At 50.7% G+C, this 22742-nt stretch overlaps 1 protein-coding gene across 7 annotated transcripts in view; it reads right to left on the minus strand.

Moving 5' to 3' along the window:
* CASK (peripheral plasma membrane protein CASK) overlaps positions 1–22742 on the minus strand; it is a 942297-nt gene that overhangs the window by 107023 nt on the left and 812532 nt on the right. For all 7 annotated transcript variants that reach the window (XM_069317358.1, XM_069317359.1, XM_045728953.2 and 4 more), the window contains one exon: positions 4586–4777. In XM_069317358.1, the coding sequence (XP_069173459.1) occupies positions 4586–4777 (192 nt within the window). The remainder of the gene's footprint in view (positions 1–4585; positions 4778–22742) is intronic.

The raw sequence follows: 22742 nt of genomic DNA on the forward strand, positions 1-22742 counted from the left end.
TATAATGATCCTACAGCGGGTATAATGATCCAGCAGCGGGTATAATGATCCAGGAGTAGGTATAATGATCCAGCAGCGGGTATAATGATCCAGGAGTAGGTATAATGATCCAGCAACGGGTATAATGATCCAGGAGTAGGTATAATGATCCAGCAACGGGTATAATGATCCAGCAGCGGGTATAATGATCCAGGAGTAGGTGTAATGATCCAGCAGCGGGTATAATGATCCAGCAGCGGGTATAATGATCCAGGAGTAGGTATAATGATCCAGCAGCGGGTATAATGATACAGGAGTAGGTATAATGATCCAGCAGCGGGTATAATGATCCAGCAGCAGGTATAATGATCCAGGAGTAGGTATAATGATCCAGCAGCAGGTATAATGATCCAGCAGTAGGTATAATGAACCAGCAACGGGTATAATGATCCAGGAGTAGGTATAATGATCCAGCAACGGGTATAATGATCCAGGAGTAGGTATAATGATCCAGCAACGGGTATAATGATCCAGCAGCGGGTATAATGATCCAGGAGTAGGTGTAATGATCCAGCAGCGGGTATAATGATCCAGCAGCGGGTATAATGATCCAGGAGTAGGTATAATGATCCAGCAGCGGGTATAATGATACAGGAGTAGGTATAATGATCCAGCAGCGGGTATAATGATCCAGCAGCAGGTATAATGATCCAGGAGTAGGTATAATGATCCAGCAGCAGGTATAATGATCCAGCAGTAGGTATAATGATCCAGCAACGGGTATAATGATCCAGGAGTAGGTATAATGATCCAGGAGCGGGTATAATGATCCTACAGCGGGTATAATGATCCAGCAGCGGGTATAATGATCCAGGAGTAGGTATAATGATCCAGCAGCGGGTATAATGATCCAGGAGTAGGTATAATGATCCAGCAACGGGTATAATGATCCAGGAGTAGGTATAATGATCCAGCAACGGGTATAATGATCCAGCAGCGGGTATAATGATCCAGGAGTAGGTGTAATGATCCAGCAGCGGGTATAATGATCCAGCAGCGGGTATAATGATCCAGGAGTAGGTATAATGATCCAGCAGCGGGTATAATGATACAGGAGTAGGTATAATGATCCAGCAGCAGGTGTGTGTACATAACTAGACCACTTACCTTCACTACAGACCTGGATCACCAGTTCCTCAGCCTCGTACAGGACTTGTTCTGGTGCCCTAAGTCACCCTCTCCCACCAGTGGTGTAGGTGTGCTGCCCCACCAGTGGTGTAGGTGTGCTGCCCCACCACTGGTGCAGGTGTGCTGCCCCACCACTGGTGGAGGTGTTCAGCCCCACCACTGGTGCAGGTGTGCTGCTCCACCACTGGTGTAGGTGTGCTGCCCCACTACTGGTGTAGGTGTGCTGCCCCACCACTGGTGCAGGTGTGCTGCCCCACCACTGGTGGAGGTGTTCAGCCCCACCACTGGTGCAGGTGTGCTGCACCACCTCTGGTGCAGGTGTGCTGCTCCACCACTGGTGTAGGTGTGCTGCCCCACTACTGGTGTAGGTGTGCTGCCCCACCACTGGTGCAGGTGTGCTGCCCCACCACTGGTGCAGGTGTGCTGCCCCACCACTGGTGCAGGTGTGCGGCCCTACCACTAGTGCAGGTGTGCGGCCCCACCACTGGTGCAGGTGTGCGGCCCCACCACTGGTGTGCTGCCCCACCACTGGTGTAGGTGTGCTTTCCCACCACTGGTGTAGGTGTCCTGTTCCAACACTGGTGTAGGTGTGCTGCCCCACCACTGGTGTAGGTGTGCTGCCCCACCACTGGTGGTGTTGCTCCACCACTGGTGTAGGTGTGCTGCCCCACTACTGGTGTAGGTGTGCTGCCCCACCACTGGTGCAGGTGTGTTGCCCACCACTGGTGCAGGTGTGCTGCTCCACCACTGGTGTAGGTGTGCTGCTCCACCACTGGTGCAGGTGTGCTGCCCCACTACTGGTGTAGGTGTGCTGCCCCACCACTGGTGTAGGTGTGCTGCCCCACCACTGGTGCAGGTGTGTTGCCCCACCACTGGTGTAGGTGTGCGGCCCCACCACTGGTGCAGGTGTGCGGCCCCACCACTGGTGCAGGTGTGCGGCCCCACCACTGGTGCAGGTGTGCGGCCCCACCACTGGTGCAGGTGTGCGGCCCCACCACTGGTGCAGGTGTGCGGCCCCACCACTGGTGCAGGTGTGCGGCCCCACCACTGGTGCAGGTGTGCGGCCCCACCACTGGTGCAGGTGTGCGGCCCCACCACTGGTGTGCTGCCCCACCACTGGTGTAGGTGTGCTGTCCCACCACTGGTGTAGGTGTGCTGCTCCAACACTGGTGTAGGTGTGCTGCCCCACCACTGGTGTAGGTGTGCTGCCCCACCAGTGATGTAGATGTGCTGCCCCACCACTGGTGTAGGTGTGCTACCCCACCACTGGTGTACGTGTGCTGCCCCACCAGTGGTGTAGGTGTGCTACCCCACCACTGGTGTAGGTGTGCTGCCCCACCACTCGTGTAGGTGTGCTGCCCCACCACTCGTGTAGGTGTGCTGCCCCACCACTGGTGGAGGTGTTCTGCCCCACCACTGTTGCAGGTGTGCTGCACCACCTCTGGTGCAGGTGTGCTGCTCCACCACTGGTGTAGGTGTGCTGCCCCACTACTGGTGTAGGTGTGCTGCCCCACCACTGGTGCAGGTGTGCTGCCCCACCACTGGTGCAGGTGTGCTGCCCCACCACTGGTGCAGGTGTGCGGCCCCACCACTGGTGCAGGTGTGCGGCCCCACCACTGGTGCAGGTGTGCGGCCCCACCACTGGTGCAGGTGTGCGGCCCCACCACTGGTGTGCGGCCCCACCACTGGTGTAGGTGTGCTGTGCCACCACTGGTGTAGGTGTGCTGCTCCAACACTGGTGTAGGTGTGCTGCCCCACCACTGGTGCAGGTGTGCTGCTCCACCACTGGTGTAGGTGTGCTGCTCCAACACTGGTGTAGGTGTGCTGCCCCACCACTGGTGTAGGTGTGCTGCCCCACCACTGGTGGAGGTGTGTTGCTCCACCACTGGTGTAGGTGATCTGCCCCACTACTGGTGTAGGTGTGCTGCCCCACCACTGGTGCAGGTGTGTTGCCCACCACTGGTGCAGGTGTGCTGCTCCACCACTGGTGTAGGTGTGCTGCTCCACCACTGGTGAAGGTGTGCTGCCCCACCACTGGTGCAGGTGTGCTGCCCCACCAGTGATGTAGATGTGCTGCCCCACCAGTGGTGTAGGTGTGCTACCCCACCACTGGTGTAGGTGTGCTGCCCCACCACTGGTGGAGGTGTTCTGCCCCACCACTGGTGCAGGTGTGCTGCACCACCTCTGGTGCAGGTGTGCTGCTCCACCACTGGTGTAGGTGTGCTGCCCCACTACTGGTGTAGGTGTGCTGCCCCACCACTGGTGCAGGTGTGCTGCCCCACCACTGGTGCAGGTGTGCTGCCCCACCACTGGTGCAGGTGTGTTGCCCCACCACTGGTGCAGGTGTGCGGCCCCACCACTGGTGCAGGTGTGCGGCCCCACCACTGGTGCAGGTGTGCGGCCCCACCACTGGTGCAGGTGTGCGGCCCCACCACTGGTGCAGGTGTGCGGCCCTACCACTGGTGTGCTGCCCCACTACTGGTTTAGGTGTGCTGTCCCACCACTGGTGTAGGTGTGCTGCTCCAACACTGGTGTAGGTGTGCTGCCCCACCACTGGTGTAGGTGTGCTGCCCCACCACTTGTGAAGGTGTGCTGCTCCACCACTGGTGCAGGTGTGCTGCCCCACCACTGGTGCAGGTGTGCTGCCCCACCACTGGTGCAGGTGTGCTGCCAACACTGGTGCAGGTGTGCTGCCCCACCACTGGTGTAGGTGTGCTGCCCCACCACTGGTGTAGGTGTGCTGCTCCACCACTGGTGTAGGTGTTCTGCCCCACCACTGGTGTAGGTGTGCTGCCCCACCACTGGTGTAGGTGTTCTGCCCCACCACTGGTGTAGGTATGCTGCTCCACCACTGGTGTGCTGCCCCACCACTGGTGTAGGTATGCTGCTCCACCACTGGTGTGCTGCCCCACCACTGGTGTAGGTATGCTGCTCCACCACTGGTGTGCTGCCCCATCACTGGTGTAGGTATGCTGCTCCACCACTGGTGTAGGTATGCTGCTCCACCACTGGTGTGGTGCCCCACCACTGGTGTAGGTATGCTGCTCCACCACTGGTGTGCTGCCCCACCACTGGTGTAGGTGTGCTGCCCCACCACTGGTGCAGGTGTGTGCTTCCCCACCGCTGGTGCAGGTGTGTGCTTCCCCACCGCTGGTGCAGGTGTGCTGCCCCACCACTGATGTAGGCTACCCCCACCACTGGTGCAGGTGTGCTGCCCCACCACTGATGCAGGCTATCCCCACCACTGGCCCAGGCTAACCCCCACCACCACTGGCCCAGGCCACCCCCAGCACCACCACTGGCCCAGGCCACCCCCACCCCCACCACCACTGGCCCAGGCCACCCCCACCACCACCACCACTGGCCCAGGCGTGGAGGAGAGAGAGAGAGGTGGGGGTCGGCTAGACGTACCACGTACCATGGGTTCATCCGAGTTTTTCTGGAACTGGACGAGTCTGACTCTGGTAATGTTGTCCATATCGACGTCACCGTTGGCGGGGTCGACACCGTCGTCGCCGTTCAGGTAGGGCAGGAGCGGCGGCGGCGTTACGCGAATGGCCTCGTCTCCGTACACCTCGTGAGCCACCACATCGTGGGCCTGAAGCAGCGCCTGGAAGGAGGGGCAAGCAGGGACACTCTGGTTAGTCACTAGGGCACCGTTAGCCGGAGAGGGGTGGTGGTGGTGGTTGTGGTAGTGGTGGTGGTAGTGGTGGTGGTAGTGGTTGGGGAGGGTGGCCGGTGTGGGGGAGTGCTGCTGGAGGAGGGGGTGCTGGGGGAAGGTTATTGTTGTGGTGTTATTGACAGGGGGGGAGGGGAGATATTGGAGGAGGATGGGAGGGAGTGGTGATGGGTAAGGCGGTAGATAGACAGGAGACTGGGATGGATAAGGAGGTAGATAGACAGGAGACTGGGATGGATAAGGCGGTAGATAGACAGAAGACTGGGATGGATAAGGCGGTAGATAGACAGGAGACTGGGATGGATAAGGCGGTAGATAGACAGGAGACTGAGGGAGGACAAGACAGACAGTATGTGCTCTGGCTGTAATCAAAGTAGCCAGGATCATCTGGCCAGGATTACTGACAGGAATCCATACACCATTGTCATTCTCCTGCACGAACGCCATTCTGGGAAGGAAGTTGCAAGGGATGATCTCCTTAAGTGTGTTTACCAGGAGTCAGAGCCACCTGACACCACCCACGGGGCTGGGAATACTGGCTAGGGGGGGTAGGCAAGATTGTGCTGAGGATAGGAAAGGCTACTGGGGCTAGGGTAGAAACAGGAAACGGGGCTGGGAAAGGCTGCTGGGGGGCTAGGAGCCAATGGAGACGGACAATCACCACAAGATATGACCATGGAGATACTGCGATACCATGGGGCAAGGTAAAGGAAATACCCCTTAAGGTAAGGGAATACCCTTAGGGTAAAGTATGACCCTAAAGGTATTACCTAAATTAAGGGTTTGGTGTATTATAAGAGATTGTCAAGAGAGAGAGATTGCTCTCTCAAGGTATTTTTACTCTGATTTATGTGATATGGATTACCGTAGCTGGATAAGGATTATTTTAGTTGATAAGGATTACCGCGACGCATGAGAGTTACCACAGTCGTCTCAGGATTATTATAGTTGGTAGGAATTAGTAAGGGAGGTATTAAATATGAAAATATGACAAGGATGTTCGCTCACTGGATAAAGTCTTCACATATATCCAGAGTGCAATGGGATAAAAAAATTATCCAGACATTTTATACTGCTTTTCAATGTTGCAGTTCCTTAACACCATCTGAAGATGAACATCTTTACTTTGCCTTAAGTGAGGTTTCAATTAAAAACAAAAAGATTAAAATAATCAGATGGTGAGGCTACATATTTTTATATTTTATAAGATAATGGATTATGTCACAACAGATCAGTGCTAATAGATACTTATAACTTAAGAGTTTTTATCCAGTGAGAGACTTTATACAGATTTAGGGAGGAGAATGAGAGAGAGAGAGAGAACAAGATATACATAGAGTACACATATGGATGAAGTACACATTATACACAGCAGACATGCTCACTATTCTAACTCATAAATTAGCTGATCACTATCTAATTATATACTAAAAATAACAATTATTAAAGTCATAAGTATGCAATTTATTTGTAAAATTACAAACAGCGTGAAATTAAAGTTAGAAGCATAAATAAGGTTACAGCGTGTGTGTGAGAGAGCACTGTAAGTGAACATGCGGGTGAGAGAACCACTAGGAGGAGAGATTGTGAGAAGGGGGGAGGAGAGATTGTGAGGAGGGGGAGGAGAGATTGTGAGGAGGGGGGAGGAGAGATTGTGAGTAGGGGGAGCAGAGATTGTGAGGAGGGGGAGCAGAGATTGCGAGGGGGAGAAGAGATTGTGAGAAGGGGGAAAAGAGATTGTGAGTAGGGGGAGGAGAGATTGTGAGGAGGGGGAGAGGAGAATACCAGGAAGAGAACTAGGGAACTCAGAAAGGATTAAAAAGACACATATCAGTAGAGCTACAGAATGTTGAGGAAGAGGCAATGAGAGAGAGAGAGCGGGCGGGCATAGAGGGGAACGACTGGAACTAGAGAGGCGAGACAGGAGACACAAGGAAGCCACAAGCGAGGTATAAGGACCCAGAACAGGGTCCCAGAACACTACACTTGCTTAAGAAAAGGGGAGATAGAAACATGAAGATGCAACCTTTGCAAATCTCTCGCACAACACGATTATGAAATATAAGAAGTGAAGATCCCTGACCTAGCTGTGTATATGCCTGCATGTATGTTTGTGTATGCAACAAAAGAGCAACGTAGAGTGTAGGCAGTGTACAAGAGGTGAAGGTGTAGAGCAGAGATATACCTCACACCCTCCACAAAAGCTCAAGGTAGTATAATAATCAGAGAGAGTGGTAAAAAAGGTCCACGAAAGCACTACATATCCATTATGTAGGGAGTCAGAGAACACAATAGCACACATTTACTCCTAATATGTCTGAATAAGGCAGCTATGAATTTGTTTATGCAAAAGGCAGCTTTGGGTTTATGAATACAAATGTTTATGATGTTAACACAACTCACAGGAGACTAAACACAGCCAATAAACATTCATTAAAGGTTTCGAGGAGCATGTTAAAGAGTTCTCCCAGATGATAATATGCAGGTCCAGGAGAGGACTGGCCTCGTACTCTCTTCAAGTCCACGGGGAGAGTGCGTGCCCTCCAAACTCTGAGTGCCTCAGGACTCTCCTGGCCATCAGACATAACGCTGTGTTGCACTGTGCAACACAGATCAATTGATCTCTTGCACACCTCGGTCATTGGTCTTTCTCTACATTACTCTGTTGCTGTATCTATGTAATATGTCTCTTAGAAAATATATACTTTACACACACACAAGAAGTGGTGGACCGTCGACTACCCGTTTACAGGGGCCTCGTAGCCTGGTGGATAGCGCGCAGGACTCGTGATTCTGTGGCGCGGGTTCGATTCCCGCACGAGGCAGAAACAAACGGGCAAAGTTTCTTTCACTCTGAATGTCCCTGTTACCTAGCAGTAAATAGGTACCTGGGTGTTAGTCAGCTGTCACGGGCTGCTTCCTGGGGTTGGAGGCCTGGTCGAGGACCGGGCCGCGGGGACACTAAAGCCCCGAAATCATCTCAAGATAACCTCAAGATAACCCGCCAGGCCGGCCTGGGTGTTCCAATGTTCAATGACACACGACTAATTGAATCAAACTTACGGGGCAAATTGGCAGCATTAATTAAAGGTGAGAGGATAAAGCTGAAAACTTTAAGCAGCGCGTTTAAAACGTTATTGTTAAAGTTAGCAAAGTGGGAAGGTGGGGAAGAGAGAGTATACACCACAGTAGTGACCCTCAACCACCACCACTACAGTACTAACCCTAAACCACCACAGTACCTGCGTGATGGGGTTCTGGGAGGAGTTCTACTACCAGAGCCCGGCCCGAGGCCAGGCTTGACTTGTGAGAGTTTGGTCCACCAGGCTGTTGCTTGGAGCGGCCCACAGCCCGGTTGGTCCGGCACTCCTTGGATAAAACTATATCTAGTTTCCTCTTGAAGATGTCCACAGTTGTTCCGGCAATATTTCTTATGCTCGCTGGGAGGATGTTGAACAGCCGCGGACCTCTGATGTTTATACAGTGTTCTCTGATTGTGCCTATGGCACCTCTGCTCTTCACTGGTTCTATTCTGCATTTTCTTCCATGTCATTCACTCCAATACGTTGTTATTTTACTGTGTAGATTTGGGACCTGGCCCTCCAGTATTTTCCATGTGTATATTATTTGGTATCTCTCTCGTCTCCTTTCTAGAGCTCTCATTTGGAGAGCTTTGAGACGATCCCAATAATTTAGGTGTTTTATCTCGTCTATGCGTGCCGTATATGTTCTCTGTATTCCCTCTATTTCAGCAATCTCTCCTGCTCTGAAGGGGGAAGTGAATACTGAGCAGTACTCAAGACGGGACAACACAAGTGACTTGAAGAGTACAACCATTGTGATGGGATCCCTGGATTTGAAAGTTCTCGTAATCCATCCGATCATTTTTCTGGCTGACGCAATACTTGCTTGGTTATGCTCCCTAAACGTTAGGTCGTCAGACAACATTATTCCCAAATCCTGTACATGTTGCTTTCCTACTATGGGCAAATTTGACTGTGTTTTGTACCTGTATTATGGTTAAGATTCTCATTTTTACCGTACCTGAGTACCTGGAATTTATCACTGTTAAACATCGTGTTATTTTCTGTTGCCCAGTCGAAAACCTTATTAACATCTGCTTGTAGTTTTTCAGTGTCTTCAGCAGAGGTAATTTTCATGCTGATTTTCGTGTCATCTGCAAAGGATGATACGAAGCTGTGACTTGTATTTGTGTCTATATCTGATATGAGAATAAGGAAAAGTTTTGGTGCAAGGACTGTACCCTGAGGTACAGAGCTTTTAACTGCGCTTGGACTTGATTTTAACCCTGAACAACCACTATATTACTAACCCTGAACAACCACCACAGTAGTGACCCACCACCACCACAGTAGTGACCCACCACCACCACAGTAGTGACCCACCACCACCACAGTAGTGACCCACCACCACCACAGTAGTGACCCACCACCACCACAGTAGTGAGCCACAAGAGTGGCGCCCTTAACCAACAACACAAACACTCCCCACGGCAACAAACCCCATCACCTTCCCGTACCTTCACAACCTCAATCCCTGATATTTCCTACTAAAGTTTGGCGACATCGGAGGCCAAATGAGAAACCAAAATTCGCCCGCCAAATATACGATTCCATTTGCCATCGCTGTCGATTATTCAAATTGCTACCACCAGAGGGCAGTGGAACCAGGGCTCTTCTTTAGGGGAAAACAGACGGTGTAGTATTGTCATATTCCACCAGGTGTCCTTCTATTAGCGTTGGTGATCTATCACCATGGTGCCGTTGGTGATCTATCACCATGGTGGCGTTGGTGATCTATCACCATGGTGGCGTTGGTGATCTATCACCATGGTGGCGTTGGTGGTCTATCACCATGGTGGCGTTGGTGATCTATCACCATGGTGGCGTTGGTGATCTATCACCATGGTGGCGTTGGTGATCTATCACCATGGTGGCGTTGGTGATCTATCACCTTGATGGCGTTGCTGATCTATCACCATGGTGGCGTTGGTGATCTATCACCATGGTGGCGTTGGTGATCTATCACCATGGTGGCGTTGGTGATCTATCACCAGGTCTGCACGTCAAGCCGCTGCTAACGTGCGCGTCTCCTGTTGGTGAATTAGCGTAAAGTTTAGCCAATTGTGAGAGGCAGGTACAGTGTGTCCAGTTGAAGGTGTGAAGGGCCAGAGTCATCAGTAATGTTTGTGAGACCTTAGGCACAACACAATCATTCACTCGCCTGACACATCCCTGGACACAATCACTCACTCGTCAGACACATTCCTGGACACAATCAGTAAACTCGCCAGACACATCCCTGGACACAATCACTCACTCGTCAGACACATTCCTGGACACAATCAGTAAACTCGCCAGACACATCCCTGGACACAATCACTCGCCAGACACATCCCTGGACACAATCACTCGCCAGACACATCCCTGGACACAATCACTCGCCAGACACATCCCTGGACACAATCACTCGCCAGACACATCCCTGGACACAATCACTCGCCAGACACATCCCTGGACACAATCACTCGCCAGACACATCCCTGGACACAATCACTCGCCAGACACATCCCTGGACACAATCACTCACCACATATACCATAAGACTTCACGAACATGGGGTGTCGTCTAAACTTGAGGTGTGATGGATAAGATAATAACAAATCCAGAATGTGTATCAAATCCCAACATATAGTGTTGATGCCCGGCAGGTGTGTGCAGGGAGACAGCGGTGCTCTAAGCAGGTGTGGCAGGCAGGTTCCTGCTTGTACAGCGGTCACGTCCTGACCTACACCGCCCCCCTCCCCCTCCCTCGCCAAAGAACATTTCCGACCTCCCGCTCAACATGGAGAGACAATTTCCAGGTCCATCCCCACCCGGTGACATGCTTCCCCAACCCATTTCCAGACTTGACCTCCCCCACCACCACACCTGCCCACCACCACACCACCACCACCACCACACCTCTGTCTGACCTGCCTTCTGTTCTTCATACCCTCCCTCTCGTACCCTCCCTCTCGTACCCCTGTCTCTTCATGCCCTGCCTCCCTCGGGGATGGTGTCGTGTCCCGTGTTTCTGTCCGTCCAGACAACTGCTGCTCCACCTCAACAACTGCCGCTCCACCACAACAACAACTGCTGCTCCACAACAACAACTGCTGCTCCAACACAACAACAACTGCTGCTCCACAACAACAACTGCTGCTCCAACACAACAACAACTGCTGCTCCACAACAACAACTGCTGCTCCAACACAACAACAACTGCTGCTCCACAACAACAACTGCTGCTCCAACACAACAACAACTGCTCCACCACAACAACTGCTGCTCCACCACAACAACTGCTGCTCCACCACAACAACTGCTGCTCCACCACAACAACAACTGCTCCACCACAACAACTGCTGCTCCACCACAACAACTGCTGCTCCACCACAACAACTGCTGCTCCACCACAACAACTGCTGCTCCACCACAACAACAACTGCTCCACCACAACAACTGCTGCTCCACCACAACAACTGCTGCTCCACCACAACAACTGCTGCTCCACCACAACAAACAACTGCTCCACCACAACAACTGCTGCTCCACCACAACAACTGCTGCTCCACCACAACAAACAACTGCTCCAACACAACAACTGCTCCACCACAACAACTGCTGCTCCACCACAACAACTGCTGCTCCACCACAACAAACAACTGCTCCAACACAACAACTGCTCCACCACAACAACTGCTCCACCACAACAACAACTGCTCCACCACAACAAACAACAACAACAAAGACTGAAGGGAAAACTGTGCCACAGAAGACAATATAATGTTATTCCACAGGGTTCCAGGAGGGTTGTGTGTGTGTGTGGCTGGTGTGGGGGTCGTGAGGTAACTTTATGGCCTCCTTCTTCGCTTCGTTTGTCGAGCTTAAGGCCCATCAACCTCCGGAGGGCTGTTAGGGCCGCCACAACAGCGGCCTCTCCAACCACCGTCTGTACTTGTAACAACACGGAGAGGTACACCTCCCATCCCTCCTTCTCCCCTCTCCACTGGCCCTTCTCCCCTCTCCACTGGCCCTTCTCCCCTCTCCACTGGCCCTTCTCCCCTCTCCACTGGCCCTTCTCCCCTCTCCACTGGCCCTTCTCCCCTCTCCACTGGCCCTTCTCCCCTCTCCACTGGCCCTTCTCCCCTCTCCACTGGCCCTTCTCCCCTCTCCGTCTCCCCTCTCCACCTCCCTTTCATCTCTGCTCCTCCCCTCTCTGCTGAGACCATTCGTGTTTTCCCAAATGTTTAGGAAACCCGCAAAAGGCAACAGGAGTGGAGAAGCCTTTATTTTGAGTGTTAAAAGATTAAGACAGCTGGGTTGTTTGTTGGGCAGGGTGACAGGGTGGCAGAGACAGGCAGGGTGACAGAGACAGACAGGGTGACAGAGACAGGCAGGGTGGCAAAGACAGGCAGGGTGACAGAGACAGACAGGGTGACAGAGACAGGCAGGGTGACAGAGACAGGCAGGGTGGCAGAGACAGGCAGGGTGGCAGAGACAGGCAGGGTGGCAGAGACAGGCAGGGTGGCAGAGACAGGCAGGGTGGCAGAGACAGGCAGGGTGACAGAGACAGGCAGGGTGACAGAGACAGGCAGGGTGACAGAGACAGGCAGGGTGACAGAGACAGGCAGGGTGGCAGAGACAGGCAGGGTGACAGAGACGGGCAGGGTGACAGAGACAGGCAGGGTGGCAGAGACAGGCAGGGTGGCAGAGACGGGCAGGGTGACAGAGACAGGCAGGGTGGCAGAGACAGGCAGGGTGGCAGAGACAGGCAGGGTGACAGAGACAGGCAGGGTGACAGAGACAGGCAGGGTGGCAGAGACAGGCAGGGTGACAGAGACAGGCAGGGTGACAGAGACAGGCAGGGTGACAGAGACAGGCAGGGTGACAGAGACAGACAGGGTGACAGAGACAGGCAGGGTGACAGAGACAGGCAGGGTGACAGAGACAGGCAGGGTGACAGAGACAGGCAGGGTGACAGAGACAGGCAGGGTGGCAGAGACGGGCAGGGTGACAGAGACAGGCAGGGTGGCAGAGACAGGCAGGGTGGCAGAGATAGAGTACGAAGACAGAAGCAAGAGAGAGATAAAGAGGAAGATACATAAAAACGTGTCACCTTGAGGTGTTTTCAGGACTGTGAGGAGAAGGAAGCAGAAGAGGCTAAGAAGGGCGAACAATCTCATAACGACAGAACCACCGCAGAACGCAGTAGTCTGATAGGTTACTCAAGCATCATCATATGCCACGGCCTGAGGCAACACGGCGGCCATTATAATGACAATCTTCCTCAGTTTTCCGGACCATATGGTCTTCCATGGCCCGTATTGCTTCAGAGAAACGGCGCAAGAGGTACATATCATTGATCTTCCTAAAGACCACTGTGCAGGAGGAGTTCCACGGTGGTGGTGGTGGGAGCAGAGGTTCCACAGTGGTGCTAGGACCTGAGGTTCCACAGTGGTGCTGGGAGCAGAGGTTCCACAGTGGTGCTGGGAGCAGAGGTTCCACAGTGGTGCTGGGAGCAGAGGTTCCACAGTGGTGCTGGGAGCAGTTGACTCTTCAGAGTTGACACCTCTGAAGAGTCAACTAACACAACACTTGTACCGTCTATTAGACTGTTTTACAGGAACTTCTTTACGACGGCTCATAAAACGGAAGAAAGTGTCCTGAAAGGTATTATTCATAGGGACGTTATCCCTAACGACAAAAATCAAAAAATATAATTGACAATTTACTACAAAAAAAAAAAAAAACGGCCAACCTACTCATGAAAAACTCTCCAGACACCAAACAGAACGTCTTGAAGGAAACCCACGTCGTCTATGCCTTCACATGTCCGTTTTGGGACTGTAAGCGCCAAAGATCTCAGTATATAGGCAAGACAACAACGTCTCTTACCAGGCGATTAACAATGCACAAACAACAGGGCTCCATCAAGGAACATATAATCTCTTCTCACAACCAGACCATCACCAGAGAAATCTTAGCAAACAACACAGAAATCATCGATATATACAGCGATAGCAGGAGACTCGACATCAGCGAGGCACTACACATCAAAAAGTCAACACCAGCAATCAATCGCCAATTAATGCACAACTATATTCTACCCACTTCAAGACCCCGAACCAACAGAGAAGCAGCAAGAGAAAGTATGGGCCAATAAGCCTTCTGCAGTTACTTCCATTCTTATGTTTTCATACCCATTGATTCGTGTTCTGGCATAGTTCAGTCACCTCACCCAAAACGAGTATAAGTATGATGTATGTTATGGGTAAATTAGTCTTTTAAAATGTAAGAAACATTACGAAACGCTTTCAGGCGTCAGACCAAAAATAAGAATGAATTTTGCAGTTAATTTTTCAATTACCCTCGACAGTGAAGAAAAACGTAAGAAATATTGAGAAGATTCGTGTTAGAATTATTAATCTTACCCTTTCGGTCATATTCAACATATATATATATATATATATATATATATATATATATATATATATATATATATATATATGTCGTACCTAGTAGCCAGAACGCACTTTTCAGCCTACTATGCAAGGCCCGATTTGCCTAATAAGCCAAGTTTTCCTGAATTAATATATTTTCTCTAATTTTTTTCTTATGAAATGATAAAGCTACCCATTTCATGATGTATGAGGTCAACTTTTTTTATTGGAGTTAAAATTAACTTAGATATATGACCAAACCTAACCAACCCTACCTAACCTATCCTTATAGGTTAGGTTAGGTTAGGTAGCAGAAAAAGTTAGGTTAGGTTAGGTTAGGTAGGTTAGGTAGTGGAAAAAACATTAATTCATGAAAACTTGGCTTATTAGGCAAATCGGGCCTTGCATAGTAGGCTGAGAAGTGAGTTCTGGCTACTAGGTACGACATATATATATATATATATATATATATATATATATATATATATATATATATATATATATATATATATACACACACACACACACACACACACATATGTTGGTCTTCTTTGAATACTTTTTATTTTCTTCTCCGAGGCTATGGGTCCCCACATTGGCACCAGAAGTGGCACCCTCACAAATTTAAACATACATTTTGTATTGAACTATCAGGGGTAAGTTTCAATTACTAACCGTAAAATATAAACGTAAGAGAACAATTCTTTAGATTCTAATCTGAAATATCCTCGTCTGTCTGTCAAAAGTCATTCGCCGTCCGAGGTGTAGTTTAGAGCTCTGCAATAGAGCTATAGAGCCACAAAGGAGACCATTCAGGCGCCGAGACAGAGACTCTATACACCAACTGAAATTTTATGTTGCGTGTTGTATCTTTGTCTGTATGTATGTTTGAGTGCGCCAGTGTGTTCGAGTGCGCCAGTGTGGTTGAGTGCGCCAGTGTGTTCGAGTGCGCCAGTATGTTTTGAGTGCGCCAGTATGTTTTGAGTGCGCCAGTGTGTTTGAGTGCGCCAGTATGTTTGAGTGCGCTAGTGTGTTCGAGTGCGCCAGTATGTTTTGAGTGCGCCAGTATGTTTTGAGTGCGCCAGTATGTTTTGAGTGCGCCAGTATGTTTGAGTGCGCCAGTATGTTTGAGTGCGCCAGTATGTTTGAGTGCGCCAGTATGTTTGAGTGCGCCAGTGTGTTTGAGTGCGCCAGTATGTTTGAGTGCGCCAGTATGTTCGTGTGCGCGCTCAAGCCCGCGTATACACACATTAAATGTGCATAAATGTTTGTTATTAAAGTTTTAACATTAACATTTAAACAGGTTGTGATGGAAATCAGGTGATGGGTGATGTGTATACCTGGATCATACCTGGAGAGGGTTTCTGGGGTTCTGGGAGTTCTTCTACTCCCCAAGCCCGGCCTGAGGCCAGGCTCAACTTATGATAACTTGGTCCACCAGGCTGTTGCTTAGAGCGGCCCGCAGGCCCACATGTCCACTACAGCCTGGTTGGTCCAGCACTTCTTGTAAGAACCTGTCTAAGTGCCTCTTGAATCCATCCACCTATGTTCCAGCAATATTTCTAATGCTTGCTGGGAGAAAAACTGCTGTGGACCTCTGATGTTCAGTGTTCTCTAATTGTGCCTTTGGCACCTCTACTCCTCACTGGTTCTAGTAGTAATTTTAGATTCAGTTACTCAGAACAAAAGTTCCAAGTAGCACAGGCTATGGTGAGCCCGTAGCGGGCTTACCCGGCACAGGAGCGGGGCCGTCTACTGGTTCTATTTTGCATTTCCTTCCGTATGTTTCGCTCCAGTATGTTGTTATTCTACTGAGCAAATTTGGGGCCTGACCTTCAAGTATCTTCCATGGTATGATGGTAGGTATTGTTGGTGTGACCTCTACACGCACTACACCCTCCCCCCCCCCCATGTACATTCATGGGAAGAGAGACAAAATAAGTGTGCAGTTTGGGGCAGTGTGCATGAGGGCTGGGAGGCCCAGTCTGCAATATGAAGCCCCTAGTCTCGCAACCAAAGAAATATCACACTAGAACGACTCCAGATTATCCACTGAGACAAGCACTATAACTGCGAACACTAAACTTTAAGAGACGGCATCTAGGAGACATGTTAATGACATAGATGATTGTCAGTGAGAAGTTGACCAGAACGAGACAGCGTAAGAGAGGGCCAAACGAAGGGATAGAGTTGGAAATGAAATAAAGGTAGACGCAGTAGACAGTAACACAACAGTTTTAGAAACAGATATGGCAAGAGACAGGCGGGACGGACAGAGGTGGTGAGGCAGGGTTCAGGAGCTAGAGCCCCATCTTGCAAGCATGGCAGCGTTGCAAACTCCTCGCTCCCTCCAGGGTTACAGACGCAAAGGAATCAATGTTGAAGACTGGACAAAGTTAGGGCGTCCCCCACTCTAGGGGACATGAAGCCAGCGGTGGTCACCTGTGTTGAGCGTCCAGGTGCCAGGGGCCCTGGAGCTAGAGCTCCCGGCCGGCGACAACCCCCAGAGAGCCAGATTAGAGGTTGGAGAGCAGTAATATCCCCCCCCCCTCGGAGCTCTATTGACGCGGGGGTTTATATTGCTTCTTAGAGACTCATGACTCATTCTTGAGACGGAATTATGTATCAAAGGAACCCCAGAGAGTGAGAGAGGAGGGCGGGAGGGAGGGAGGGAAGTAGAGAGGAGGGCGGGAGGGAGGGAGGTAGAGAAGAGGGAGGGAAGTAGAGAGGAGGGAGGGAGGGAGGGAAGTAGAGAGGAGGAAGGGAGGGAGGGAAGTAGAGAGGAAGGAGGGAGGGAGGAGGGAGAGAGGGAGGGAATTAGAGAGGATAGAGGGAGGGAGGGAGGGAAGTAGAGGAGGGAGGGAGGGAAGTAGAGAGGAGGGAGGGAGGGAAGTAGAGAGGAGGGAGGGAGGGAAGTAGAGAGGAGGGAGGGAGGGAAGTAGAGAGGAGGGAGGGAGGGAAGTAGAGAGGAGGGAGGGAGGGAAGTAGAGAAAGAGGGAGGGAAGTAGAGAGGAAAACTGAGAATCAAACGTAAATAAAACAAACATTTGGCTTAATATATGATATAGGAGTCAGTACGTCATCTGTGAGAGGTCAATAATGCCTTCCATGGGCCACAAAGACTAAAGACCTGTAGTCTTTAAACTGGCCTGTTATTGACAGGCCTTTAAAAGGCTGTTATTGACAGGCCTTTAAAAGGCTGTTATTGACCTTGACTGTGACTCTCGGGTCACAGTCAAGGTCAATATGGTCTCTAAACGGCGGCGGCCAGGTCGTGTTAACGAGGCCGGGGTCATAACCACGTGTCACTCCTGTATTTCCTGCCACGTGCTCAATATTGTGTGCACGTATTAGCGCCCACGTGGTCATCACGTATTAACGTGATGACCACGTTAATACGGTTACACGTGACCGTGTAACCGTATTTCCAGGCCCACGTACACAGGGCCACACACGAGAGAGACAGTATGAAAATGACATCGCGAGTAAAGCCAAGACCCAACCAAAGCTGCTCCACAGCCACATCAGGAGGAAAACAGCAGTGAAGGAACAAGTGATGAAACTGCGAAAAGGGGAGAACAGATACACAGAGAATGACAAGGAGGTGTGTGAAGAACTCGACAAGAGATTCCAGGAGGTCTTCACAATGGAACAAGGAGAAGTCCCTGCACTAAATGAGGAGGAGGAGGAGGCAAACCAAGCAACCTTGGAGGAATTTCACCAGTGATGAGGTCAAAATGAATCTGTTGGAACTGGATGTGACAAAGGCTTTTAGGTCTGATAGAATCTCACCGTAGATAATAAATAAAGGTGCAGAAGCACTAAGTGTGCCACTCTCTATGGTGTACAACAGGCCACTGGAAACAGGAGACCTACCAGAAATTTGGAAGACAGCTAACGTGGTCCCAATATACAAAAAGGGTGACAGGCAAGAGGCACTGAACTACAGGCCAGTTTCCCTAACTTGTATACCATGCAAGGTGATGGAGAAGATCGTGAGGAAAAGGCTCGTAGAGCACCTGGAGGGAAATAGCTTTGTAACACCACCAACATGGGTTCAGAGATGGCAAATCGTGCCTCACAGATTTAATAGAATTCTATGACCAGGCAACAAAAATTAAGCAAGAAAGAGAATGGTGGGCAGACTGCATTTTCTTGAACTGTCAGAAAGTCTTTGACACAGTACCCCATAAAAGGCTGTTACGAAAGTTGGAGCAACAGGCAGGAGTAGAAGGTAAGGTGCTCCAGTGGATAAGGGAGTACTTAAGCAACAGGAAACAGCGAGTAACTGTGAGGGGGGAGACATCAGAGTGGCGAGATGTCACTAGCGGAGTCGCACAGGGCTCTGTACTTAGACCCATCCTGTTTCTAATATATGCAAACGATCTTCCAGAGGGTATAAATTCATTTCTTTCAATGTTTGTTGATGATGCAAAAATTATGAGAAGAATCAAGACAGATGAAGATAGACAGAGATTACAGGATGACCTGGAGAAACTGGAGGAATGGTCTAGAAAATGGCTGCTAAAGTTCAACTCAGGAAAGTGTAAAGTAATGAAATTAGGCGAAGGGAGCAGAAGGCTGAACACAAGGTATCATCTGGGAGGTGAAATCCTACAAGAGTCAAATAGAGAGAAAGATCTGGGGTTGATATCACACCGAACCTGTCCCAAGAGGCCCACATAGCATATGCCGCTGATGATATCAAAAAGGATATCATCAGCGGCATATGCTAGGTTGGCCAACATAAGAACTGCCTTTAGAAACAAGTGTAAGGAATCGTTCAGGACCCTGTATACCACTTACGTCAGACTAATCCTGGAATATGCAGCTCCAGCCTGGAGTCCATACCTAGTTAAACACAAGGTAAAGTTAGAGAAGATTCAGCGGTATGCCACCAGGCTCGTCCCGGAACTGAGAGGTGAGAACTACGAGGAAAGGCTAAGGCAGCTGAACCTCACATCCCTGGAAAACAGAAGAGTAAGGAGAGACATGATAACCACCTGCAAAATTCTCAGAGGAATTGACAGGGTGGACAAAAACAAACTCTTCAGCACGGGTGGAACACGAACAAGGGGACACAGGTGGAAACTTGGTACCCAGATGAGCCACAGAGACGTTAGAAAGAACTTTTTCAGTGTCAGAGTAGTTAACAAGTGGAATGCATTAGCCAGTGATGTGGAGGAGGCTGACTCCATACACAGTTTCAAATGTAGATATGATAGAGCCCAATAGGCTCAGGAACCTGTACACCTGTTGATTGACAGTTGAGAGGCGGGACCAAAGAGCCAGAGCTCAACCCCCGCAAGCACAACTAGGTGAGTACAAGGCCACTCACACTTTACGCATCCAATAAACTTTGTAAAAACCAGGCGATATAAATGGAGGCAGGTGGAGCCTCCGGCGGATACCGCCAGTCAGTAGGATGATATGTGGAGGGAAGGAGAGGCAGGATATGTGGGTCAAGAGACACCACCTCTCACAGAGGCAGGATATAAGGGTCAAGAGACACCACCTCTCACAGAGGCAGGATATAAGGGTCAAGAGACACCAACTCTCACAGAGGCAGGATATAAGGGTCAAGAGACACCAACTCTCACAGAGGCAGGATATAAGGGTCAAGAGACACCAACTCTCACAGAGGCAGGATATAAGGGTCAAGAGACAAGCGTCCCCGCGGCCCGGTCGTCGACCAGGCCTCCTGGTTGCTGGACTGGTCAACCAGGCTGTTGGGCGCGGCTGCTCGCAGCCTGACGTATGAGTCACAGCCTGGTTGATCAGGTAACCTTTAGAGATGTTTGTCCAGTTCTCTCTTGAACACTGTGAGGGGTCGGCCAGTTATGTCCCTTATGTGTAGTGGAAGCGTGTTGAACAGTCTCGGGCCTCTGATGTTGATAGTTCTCTCTTGAACACTGTGAGGGGTCGGCCAGTTATGTCCCTTATGTGTAGTGGAAGCGTGTTGAACAGTCTCGGGCCTCTGATGTTGATAGTTCTCTCTTGAACACTGTGAGGGGTCGGCCAGTTATGCCCCTTATGTGTAGTGGAAGCGTGTTGAACAGTCTCGGGCCTCTGATGTTGATAGTTCTCTCTTGAACACTGTGAGGGGTCGGTCAGTTATGTCCCTTATGTGTAGTGGAAGCGTGTTGAACAGTCTCGGGCCTCTGATGTTGATAGTTCTCTCTTGCACACTGTGAGGGGTCGGCCAGTTATGTCCCTTATGTGTAGTGGAAGCGTGTTGAACAGTCTCGGGCCTCTGATGTTGATAGTTCTCTCTTGAACACTGTGAGGGGTCGGCCAGTTATGCCCCTTATGTGTAGTGGAAGCGTGTTGAACAGTCTCGGGCCTCTGATGTTGATAGTTCTCTCTTGAACACTGTGAGGGGTCGGCCAGTTATGTCCCTTATGTGTAGTGGAAGCGTGTTGAACAGTCTCGGGCCTCTGATGTTGATAGTTCTCTCTTGAACATTGTGAGGGGTCGGTCAGTTATGTCCCTTATGTGTAGTGGAAGCGTGTTGAACAGTCTCGGGCCTCTGATGTTGATAGTTCTCTCTTGAAAATTGTGAGGGGTCGGTCAGTTATGTCCCTTATGTGTAGTGGAAGCGTGTTGAACAGTCTCGGGCCTCTGATGTTGATAGTTCTCTCTTGAACACTGTGAGGGGTCGGCCAGTTATGTCCCTTATGTGTAGTGGAAGCGTGTTGAACAGTCTCGGGCCTCTGATGTTGATAGTTCTCTCTTGAACACTGTGAGGGGTCGGCCAGTTATGCCCCTTATGTGTAGTGGAAGCGTGTTGAACAGTCTCGGGCCTCTGATGTTGATAGTTCTCTCTTGAACACTGTGAGGGGTCGGCCAGTTATGTCCCTTATGTGTAGTGGAAGCGTGTTGAACAGTCTCGGGCCTCTGATGTTGATAGTTCTCTCTTGAACACTGTGAGGGGTCGGCCAGTTATGCCCCTTATGTGTAGTGGAAGCGTGTTGAACAGTCTCGGGCCTCTGATGTTGATAGTTCTCTCTTGAACACTGTGAGGGGTCGGCCAGTTATGTCCCTTATGTGTAGTGGAAGCGTGTTGAACAGTCTCGGGCCTCTGATGTTGATAGTTCTCTCTTGAACACTGTGAGGGGTCGGCCAGTTATGTCCCTTATGTGTAGTGGAAGCGTGTTGAACAGTCTCGGGCCTCTGATGTTGATAGTTCTCTCTCAGAGTACCTATTTTTCAACAGGGGGACACACCGTTGCCTGGCCTGGCTTCTTGCAGGTCGGCGTTTGATTCCCAATGGTCCATGTGGTTGGGTACCATGTCTTCCCTCCGTCCACATAATCCAGCTCCTTGTCCTTAAACCCCAGTTCCTTGTCCTCATACTCCAGTTCCTTGTCCTCATACTCTAGCTCCTTGTCCTCATACCCCAGTTCCTTGTCCTCATACCCCAGTTCCTTGTCCTCATACCCCAGCTCCTTGTCCTCATACCCCAGCTCCTTGTCCTCATACCCCAGCTCCTTGTCCTCATACTCCAGCTCCTTGTCCTCATACCCCAGTTCCTTGTCCTTAAACCCCAGCTCCTTGTCCTCATACCCCAGTTCCTTGTCCACACACGCCAGCTCCTTGTCCTCATACCCCAGTTCCTTGTCCTCATACTCCAGCTCCTTGTCCTCATACTCCAGCTCCTTGTTCTCATACCCCAGCTCCTTGTCCTCATACCTCAGCTCCTTGTCCTCATACCTCAGCTCCTTGTCCTCATACTCCAGCTCCTTGTCCTCATACCCCAGTTCCTTGTCCTTAAACCCCAGCTCCTTGTCCTCATACCCCAGCTCCTTGTCCACACACGCCAGCTCCTTGTCCTCATACCCCAGTTCCTTCTCCTCATACTCCAGCTCCTTGTCCTCATACTCCAGCTCCTTGTCCTCATACTCCAGCTCCTTGTCCTCATACTCCAGCTCCTTGTTCTCATACCCCAGCTCCTTGTCCTCATACTCCAGCTCCTTGTCCTCATACACCATCCAAGTGCTAAACAGTCATATTGGTTAAGCGCCGATAATTTCCTTAGCATTCAATTTGCGAATTTCATATTAATCTTGTCAGACATCAGGTGTGAAAAAATATTTAGCAGAGAGAGAGAGAGAAAGAGGGAGAGAGGGAGGGGAGGGGAGGGGAGGGGAGGGGGAGACACAGGGAGAGAGGAGAGACTAATCACAGAGCAGGTATAGTGGGGTGTGAGGGAGAGGTGTGAGGGAGGTGTGAGGGGAGAGGTGTGAGGGAGGTGTGAGGGAGGTGTGAGGGAGAGGTGTGAGGGAGGCGTGAGGGAGGTGTGAGGGAGGTGTGAAGGAGAGGTGTGAGGGAGGTGTGAGAGGAATGCGAACAGTATCGGTGGCCCACCACCTTTAATCTCTAGATCAACAA

Source organism: Procambarus clarkii, chromosome 87, assembly GCF_040958095.1.
Source record: "Procambarus clarkii isolate CNS0578487 chromosome 87, FALCON_Pclarkii_2.0, whole genome shotgun sequence".
NCBI classification, from domain to species: Eukaryota; Metazoa; Arthropoda; class Malacostraca; order Decapoda; family Cambaridae; genus Procambarus; species Procambarus clarkii.